The 10177-nt window shown below is 33.9% G+C and overlaps 1 protein-coding gene across 1 annotated transcript; it reads left to right on the forward strand.

Moving 5' to 3' along the window:
- The first annotated feature begins 1469 nt into the window (after positions 1 to 1469).
- LOC148629817 (uncharacterized) lies at positions 1470 to 8398 on the forward strand. The gene is made up of 2 exons (XM_088557657.1): positions 1470 to 1628; positions 5745 to 8398. The coding sequence occupies exon 2, from the start codon at positions 5753 to 5755 to the stop codon at positions 7307 to 7309; it is 1557 nt and encodes a 518-aa protein (XP_088413783.1). The 5' UTR covers positions 1470 to 1628; positions 5745 to 5752; the 3' UTR covers positions 7310 to 8398.
- The last annotated feature ends 1779 nt before the right edge of the window (positions 8399 to 10177 follow it).

Consider the following 10177-nt stretch of genomic DNA (forward strand, 5'->3'; position numbering starts at 1 on the left):
AAAAATGTAAAATGTACGATTACAAAAACAAAAAGATAGCAATGTGTGAGAAGAGTGTATTTCTCATGTCTATGAATATTTTAATGTCACTAAGTTGATTGTGTAAGGGAAGTGACTTTAATCAGTTTACATGTACACATGGAATTGCTATTACCACGTGATTATCATATGATTTCGTTATGGATATAAATACTAGTGAGCTGAGCTCGGTGTTTTACCGTTAACTGTAGAGTCTGTATTTTACATATGCTTGATGTGTTTGAAAACGAGATTGAGTTAATAACACATGAGTAACAATCGTCGTAATGATTGGTCAGTTCAGTAGGCATTTAGTAATTAAGCGAGTTCATCGGCTCGGTTTATCGTTTCTTCTATTGATAACCATTTAGGTGTGTAGCACACCGGCTTTACGCTGTAAGACTGTTGCAGTCTGCACATCCTTTCCTTCTAACTGATCTACGGTTATGCCGTTTTCTCATAGGAACGTAACATTCCGAGAGAATACTTTGGTTTAGATTTATTCGAACCTTTCGGCTTCTTTATACGCTAATTTATCAGGAAATTATTTATATTTCTGGTTTTCTGTCGAGCTACAATTATGGCACAGTGAACAAACGTTTAGGGTATTAGTCACTTCCAGTTGCATTGTCATACCGGTTAATGTTGAAGTTATTAAACGTTATGCATTTATAGGCGATATGCACCATTGTTTTGTAGCAAAGGCTTTGTACTTGGTCAAATACAGAGCCCAGTGCACGAACGTACCACACAACGGGGTGTCTTAATAAGGTTATTTAGTCAGAATATAAGTAGTTGATATAGACACGTAAAATCTAGAAAAGCGAATACATTAGTAAATGTTCAAACATTTTCCATCATGAATTAAAAGAATAAAACACTACTTATATGGTTATATTGGTATTGCTATTTTCTAAGTCAAAGTGTTAACTGGCCATTATCACTGAGAAACTTGCACAATTCCCTTCGCAAGTCACAGTAAAAAGGACAATACAGTTTTATTAGGTATCTTTTGTTTCCTATGTTTGTCTTCGGATTTGTTTGCTTGTCCATGAATAATGTAGTGATTTTACATTAATGACATTTTTTTTTATTTTACCTGTTGGATTCACCAAATAAGAGAACTTCAAAAGTCCAGTAAATGCAATATGAATGGCGTCATTTTTAAAGAAAAGCATGCAAGTGTCTGATGCATATGATTTTTTTTCAATTTTCCATTAGCCCTTAATGTTGTGTGTGAGATTGTTTCGGAATACTCAATTCTCTGTGAGGCACTTTCTCAAATAATGGAATCATGACATTATACACAATTCACCAATCTTTTTTAAATCACCATCTTTGTAACTATGACGTCGGATTTATAAAAATATAAGAAAAGCAAAGAATGCGTGACATGATTGAATTAATGAATGAGTTTAAATGCCTAAGCATCCACGGTTGGGTACCTTTCAATAGCAAGGCTATGGATCAATGGTTAGGATCGAATTTACTAATCATGTGCCATAGGTAAAACTAGCTTCTGCCGTAAACACGAAACAAACTGGATAAAATGGCGGAACCTGGTTCTCATATGAATTCTAGAATTCGCCAATAGACTCAAGAACTTCAAGGTATGTTTTCATATATAACGTACATTTGTTAAATTTATAGGTACGTTGTGTTATATCTCCATGGTTTCAGATTACATCTAAAGAATAACACGTTGACAAAACCTGTATTGAAAGGAGTCAATAAATAGAATTATAATAATGTAGAAACGGTTGTTAAAATTTTAAAGCGATTCTCACGCTGAAATATTATGACAAGTTCGTAAGTTTTGTATGTACAATACTATATATATAAGTGAAAGTAGACAAACAGACTGCCTTGTATGTATCCGTTTTTTTTAATCTTCTATACGTTTTATGATCTAAATTCTTCTTGTTGGGTTGTTTTAAAAAGGATAAGAGTCCTTAAAATGAATAAAAGTTGAATGTATGTTATATTTGTCATGTTCGTTATGGATAAGACAACGTAAGTTGGTCAGGGATGGGGACAATTAGGTAGTTTTTCACGAATTATATGAATAGATAGTTGTCTTACTATGAAATATTGTTTAAAGTGGGAATATTAATGAAATTTTGAGTAACTTTTGCGAAGGAATGTTTTTATCGTTTATTTTCATTATTTCCAAGGTTATAGACCTAAGTAAAATACAATATTTCATGACCCTCAACTTTTAAGAAATCAAAATTTAACGTGTACCTTCTTCAGAAAAGATACTTCAAATAGAAAAAAAATTCCCAGTTTTCTGAAGAATAAAAACGATGGGTAGTGCCCGAAATGATGGAGGTGAACCCTAATATAAGGACTTGTTTCCAACCTGTTAGTATAACGTTTGTCTGATCCATTTGCTAATTTTGTTTTGATTATAAAGAAGAGTGTACACTCCCTCTGTTTTTGTTTGGACCGTTACCGCTTGAACTTTTTGTTGTATTTGTGAATATGATTTCTCTGTAATGTTTTTAGATATCGTTTATGTTTACCATGGTATTCTTTTCGGTATTCACATGGTTTTATACTGTTTTATTCACATTTCACTTTACTTGTTGTTTAGCATGGTATTGTATTTGGTATTCATCATTAAAATCGTTATTCACACGGCATCTGTCGTTCACACCGTAAATGTACTCGTTGGCTCACTATACATGGTGTTCACATTTTTTTTATAAATGATATATGTTCTTACAACTTGTTCAAGTTTAAGCGATGTTGTTTTGGCAATAAGTAAATTATTTGATAGTCGGTGGGGGTTAAATACTAAAATTATGACTTGAATTATCAATGTATCCTCGTTGACTGTCCGGTCCATGCTGATTTTTCTGATTAGCTGAAAAGAAAATAATATATGTTTTGTATATACCAGTTGTAACCGACCAAATCCCCATTTAAGATTATAAGGTTCTGTTTTATGTCACATATTTAGATTAAAATATAACTTTATGTATGTGCATTATAACTATTTGTTTAAACCTTATATCGTCTACCCAATATCACACCCCAGACAATAACGCACCCCTTTACAGACCATTCATAAAATATGGTTAAAATATATGAATTAATGAACATGTCATGTCAAAATCTGTATCCCATGCGGTATCAACCCTCGACTTTGGTTGGTATACTGCATGTGAGACAGATTTTGCCATGTAATATTCAATATTTATTTCAGTGATTATAGCTGCGTTGATCACACTAAATATTCTTTTGCAACAGACTCTAAAAGTGCATTTTACACCCACACATTCCATAATACACGTTGTATATAGACTCAATAAATTTGCAAAAATATTGAAATCGACAGCCTTTGGAAAGGGCAGAATGAATGCTTAAGTTATATTGGATGCCTCCTTATTCACCCACGAGTATGATACACCAATGTGTTTCTCTTGATTGGGTCTCGTATGGTCTGCTGACTTCAACATTTACATAAAATATTTCAAAGTTGTTAATACAACGCGAACTTTTAAATACCAACGCCCTTTAAGATGATATCACGATTACTTATACTGAACATACTTTTTGTACAGCAGACAAAAGTAAGAGAGCGATTTAAAGATCATTAAGGAGATTTTAGAGTGATGCTTAAACTTGATGATTACATTTACTTTTGACTTGAAAAACGACGTGTATATATATATTTGAACAAGTTCATCGTGCCCTACGTATACGTCTTGGTTTCCCCTGGCTTTTAAAAAAAGAAGTATTTCATTTTTGCCATTGCAATGCAAGTGGACCCAAGATGTCAAACTCAATTAAATACATCGTACGAGCATTCAGTTGAGATCATTTCAGTCTCAGTTGCTCTATGGTCATGTCGAAGGAACGGACAATCAATCTTTTTTCACGACTGTCTTGTAATTTATGGTCTCTAATGGTATAATTACCGAGGTTAGATTCAGAAGAAATTGGGCATTACATTCATTGATATAACAATTATCATTTGACCAGTGCCAAAGGGATATATAAATGTTATACTGCGGTGATGTAAGGTACAAACCCTGGAGACTACACTGAATGGATGAACTTTTCGAAATGACTTCATCGTCATTTAAAACATGTCCAATAGTCAGGATTGTATTCATACATTTAGCAAATCTTCCTTCAATCAGAAAATAATATTCTTCATTTTGTTTGTCCAAGGAAAAAATATGATACATGTATAGTTCAATCTGGCCTAGTATGATGAAAGGAAGAACTAGAAATTTCAGTGAAAAAAGGTAAAGTTTAATAGTGTAGTAGACAGCCTTAGTTATGGTGTTCAGTGGCCCGTTTCAATAAAACTGGACCAACCTTATTTATGTTACAATGTATTTGTTCCACATAAATTAAATTTCGCCTAGATAGGTGATGACTGGGCGTATACATTTTTTTCATATTCTACAATAAAATGAATGAAGATTAGATATAAATCTAAGCTGCTCTTAACAGAATAGAACAGTGGCCCTCTTGTCCATTCATTTATGGACCCCGCATTCATAATTTAGCCAGCTGTTGATATGTATAGGTGATCTAAATGAGAAAGTTAGAAAACGACGCGTAAACTTACTAGTTGTGGTTACATCAGTTTGTGGATTTTATTTCCTACCACTTTGTTCGGCCATTAGCGCACGCATATAGTACATATTTTAGTAAGATTGGATATATATTGATTGCAGTCTGAGTTATATTCGCTTACTTTCGCTGTGGCTGTAAAAACAATTATTTTTTTTACACTGAAAGCTAAAATTTTATTACAATACATGTTTGTGCTAAATAACTACATAATCTATAGGATACACAAACGTGTATATTCTTGTGAAGATACTAATCTTTAATGTTTAGCCTTTGATGTAAACCGACTTATATTTGATAGTTCTACATGCTAGTACTTGGATGTTGTTTTTATAAGTTAAAAAGCAACTGTGCAGGTGATGCTGTTATTTAGACAATAGTTGCTTATATAGGGCATTATAATGATCCATTTATTTTCCACGGGACAGTGATATTGTCTCAAACATTGTTAATACCCTGAGCCGCAGTCGATCGAGGGCTTTATCGTTGTTTAAGGCAATATAACTTCCAAAGTTCCAAAGGACAGTCAATTGATCAATAATGCCCTCAACATAAGCAACTATTGTGTTCATTTTATGGAAGAATCTGAAGGGGGCATAATCGTGTGATAATGACCCGGGAATTGTCAAGTGATAATACCCTCCTGACTTTTTAACACACAAATAATAATACCACATGACCATGTTTTAACCATTAAGAATAGCTTATTCTTCTCTGATATGATAATGTAATTTAAGCTTACGCTTTCGGGACGGTGCGGGGAAAGTGACAGTGACATTGCCTGATTCATTGATAATGCGTCGAGTCTCATGCGAGAGTATGATCAATGGTGAAGACAATATCACTTTCCAAGGACAGTTAAATTATCGATAATGCCCTCTACCAAAGCAACGATTGTGCTTATTCAACTGAGAAATCTGCAGCTGGCATTATCATGTGGCATTTTAACGAACATTAATGAATACCACATGGCCATGTTTTAACAATAAGAATAACTCATTCTGCTCTGATATGAAATAGTTAAGATTTGTTATGTTAATTTCGATTCCTGATATTTTCCTTGTTATAGAAATTCGCTCCAACATAGCTCCCTTCATTTAAATACTACAATAATCCATAGTTTTTTTTTGTAGGCGCCGACATGGCTAGAAAACCACTTTCGGACATCATCTGGTCGCAGCAGAGTATCGACGAAATATTCGCTGCCCCAATCAGAGAAATTGAATCTTCCTCAAAGCCAAATATCAATGTACACGAAAAAATCGAAGCGTATGAGAAAAAGACGAGACTTAACTTTAACAAGAACAGACCTGCCCCTCCACCGCCGGGTACTAAGATAGTGCTACCTAAAATAGGAAATTACAAACCGAAAATTCTTTTAACTAGAGAAACTCCCAAGACAAACTCTGCTCCGAAATCGCCGTATGATGAAGTTCAGATAACAGAATCACCAGTGTCATTTCACCAGATTTCTGATTCTGAACAAAACGCAGACAAGGTTTCTTCGTCAAAATCATTTAAGCAGACGACACAGGCCAAATCCGAGCCTGTTGATTCAAAATCGCAGTGCAATTCAGAAGGAGAGGAAGGAATTTATCACACTATTGACATTAAACCTGACTATGAACAAGAAACTGAAAATAAGGTTATGATTATTGGTGATAAAGACGTTCCGTTAGTCTTGGATACATATTTCGGACCAGATGATAACACGGACGACATCGAGACTCAGAAAAATCCCGATACACAACGAAACGACGAACCAAAGACAAACTTATCTTCAGACAATGTTCTTTCAAATCATGATACAGTGGTTAATGTAGGTGAGGTAGTTGTTAACCCTTTATTTGAGGGAAAGAAAGAAAGCAACGAAACGACAAAACATACATACAAAAAGAGGCGCGCACCTAGGATACCTTCATATGTATCTCGACACCGAAGCAATTCACAAAATTCCCATGCCTCCGATGAAGAATTCCCGTACATTCCTGATCCGGATTACGACGAAGATGAAGTAACAATGAATTTCGACGATTTTGGTTCAACGTCAACTAAAATCAAAAGCGAAAAGCGGGATTCCAAAGTTATTAAGGAATATGAAGGAGAAGATTTTGCCAAATATTTGGAAGAGGATGATGGATTTCACGAGGAGAATATGATAACTTGGAGAAAAAATATAAAACACACTCGCAAGCCAACGTCACAATCCAAGCAACCACAAATTTCAAAGTCTAAATTCACCAATCATACGAAAATCAACCCACCGAAACTTAAACCTGGAAAGAAACCAAAGCACAAAGAAACGCAACACGGAAGCATGAATAATCGCCACACTTTACGTGGTTTAAGTTATGCCGACTGTAAAATGGGTCTTGATGACAGGACAATACGGAGTGTGAAAAGTACGTCCGCTGGAGGGCGTTATATAAAACGCGGAAAGGAACGGACTATGATTGTTGATGGTGGCTTCGGGGGCGGTGGATATGAAGAGTTCTTAAAAATGCGTAGTAAAGAGGATGGTAGCTTGGAAAGCAATAGCAGTGGAGACAGTGGTCTTGAACAAGGGGATGATATCTATGGACACGAACAATCATTTTTTCCAATGCAGCCAAAGAAAGTCCGTGAGAAAAAGGGGAATCTATGGGAAAAACTAACATGGAGGTTTAAACGCCATGGTGGTGGTTATAGAATGAGTTAATGCAAAAAATTGTTTCTTTTTGTAAAATTTCCACAACGGTTTGAACATCCTGTGCCGCAGGCTAGAAACTGCTTGTTTTATTTGACCTGTTCTTTCGCTGTATCTGTGATCGAGAATTGTTTTTGTTTAGGGTTAAAATGATTTACTTATCATCCGTGATCTGTTTTCGTATTTCAATATTGTTAAATTTTTTATTGTTTTTAACGGAACAGATCGTATACTGTGATTTTGTTATAAAGTTTGGTATGTTTCTATGCCATGTTTTACATTGAACTTGTATGATGAATTGCATACGTTATTAAGCAGTGTCAAGTAAGTCGCATCGGCAATTTTAAGTGATATTTAATTGACTAAATCGGGTGTAACTATTAAGATGTTAACATACAATGTGTCAATCTGAAATTTTTAAAAGAGACTATTGAAATGTGCTTTAATTAAGCTTAGTCACATCTATTAAGGCATTTTTTAAAATTCATTTACATATTAAAAACAATTTTAGTGTAGATTCATCAGTGAAGTGATGGGATTATGCTGTACTTGTACGCCTAAAATGCACGAATTTGGCCCGTCAATTCTCCTCAGGAATTTTTAAGAAGAACATTTTGATGGGCATTTATCATCACTTCCTGAGAATGTACAGTATTCCTTCCATTTTATATGCTTTAAAATGCATTAGACCAAAAAGGCGTTATTAGCCAGTATGTTTTGTAAGTTATGTTCTTCAATTTGTCCACCGAGTGTGTCTTGTTCTAATAACTAATTTTGTGAATAATTTCCCCCCGATTTAACAATGAATAAGATTACCAACTTTCTCGTTTTGGCTTTGTAAAGACCACTTAAAACCAGTCGTTCATTTTGCCATAATTTCGTTTTCGAGTTGTATGCAAAATGACTTCATATAACACCAAAGTTCGGTCATTTAAAGTTCATCTGTTTTTTTAAAACACTGTTGTGTTGGATAATATATGATAATCTATTTTTATATGACTTGTACCAGTTTATTATTGTGTTCAATTGTTAAATGAAGTCAGTTGAGCATTATTTTCTTTGGAATACATGTGAATATAATATATTGCAACTATTTATGCATTTGCGAGTTTATTTTCTTTCACTTTCGTTAGAACCATTTAAAAAAGAATAACCCTGTTTCAATGAACCAAATCCCAGAAAACAGAGGACATCAATTGTTGTTTCAAACAAAGCACCATTTTGTGCCCTAAGTCTATATTCAATACACTTGTAATGTTTCACAGGCTCATCTTTTGTGTATCTCCTTCTTTTGTAAGATATGCCACTATCTTCTCTTTACTGGTATTTACTTTAGCAATGACGTATGATTAAATCGGAGATTTTAGACAGACAGGAACTGAGCCTGCAATGCAGTAGAAAAAGAACGGGATATGGTGAAACGTAACAAATGCACTAGCGTATAACCTAAATACAAAATAGTATAAATGTAAATACTTTCAGAGATCACCAAAAGGTCTTCAAAAAGTGTGAACACACCTTTGAGTAACCTCTAGAAGGCTCCGACAACAAAGTAATAAAATCCATGGTAACTGATCGATGACAATTCTTCAAAATCAAACTAAAAAGTAATAAGACCAACATTTTCTGACTCCCGACAAGCGCATGAAATCCGTGGTGGAGTTATATCTTACATATTTATATGTAAGATGGCATTTGTCAACTTTTTGGAATGCAAATGGTCACGATTTTTCACCGCCTTTGTCCATCAAAAGAATAAAATGTCTTATCAAATGCACAAACCTCCCTCTGGAAAATGGGACATCTAGCAAATTATCTATAGTAAATGAATGACGAAACGCCTTATTTCTCGCAAACTTAGAGAATGTTGATATTTATTGGGGAAATGTGATAGTTTTTGTTTAATTTAAAAATACTAGTAAGATCAATTGTTTTAGATAAAAATTAATTGAAGACGTTGGTAAATTTTTATAGAAGAACGATACTGTTTTTTTTCATGTGCGACAATAGTGAAACTTTAAAAAGTCATCCCTTTAAAACAATGGCGGAGCAAATAAATGACTTTTCTGCTTAGGAAAAAAGTTATCACTGAAATGACACAAGATTTAATAAAAAAGAAAACAGAAACCACATATTGAGAAGATAATACACAAAAAAAGTCTTATGAACAGCCCACAGGCCCTGGGGACCAGGATCTTTTTTTATTACAAAAAATATTATCAGATAATTTTGTTTCCATATTTGAATTATCATGTGTGTTCTTTGACATGTCCTCTTGCTATTTAATGCTGTTTATACTATGCCCAATTTTTCGTCTATCTGCTTCTCTGCCTTGTTAGAAAAGGAGATAGGCGACAATAATGTGGTTTTTTTTTCATAAAAAAGGGAATATTCTGGAATTTCATTTTTCTTTCATTTCACCGTTAATTGGCGTATACCGTCTTCGAAAGAGCTTTTGTATATTAAAATACAACTAGATAGTGTAGTAGTTTTGTAATGAATATATGTAAGTACTTGAACTTTTCCAAGTCGTTAGTGCAAAATTGCACTATCCATGATAAAAATACCTTAATACGGCCAATCGCCTTTGCTTATTAGAAAGCTAAGTTGCTAAATAAATGTGTTTAGATATGCAAAGGCATGTTTAAAGTACGGCACTTAAAAAATTGCACAAAACAGGTTTTAAAATGAAAGAAGATATGAAATAAAAAAAAAAACCTCTTTACTATCTTTAGATATGTTGGATACGTCGATAATTAAAACACTAGTACCCGGCATGTCTTTAACATCGATTATATGCTAAATATAACATTTTGGTTCATGTTTAGGCATTTTTTTATGGGTAAGGGGTTTCCTCTCACTAACTGGACGTCTATAAAT

The sequence above is a fragment of the Perna viridis genome, chromosome 1, assembly GCF_037379345.1.
Source record: "Perna viridis isolate PV_CMFRI_1.1 ecotype Kerala chromosome 1, ASM3737934v1, whole genome shotgun sequence".
Classification (NCBI taxonomy): Eukaryota; Metazoa; Mollusca; class Bivalvia; order Mytilida; family Mytilidae; genus Perna; species Perna viridis.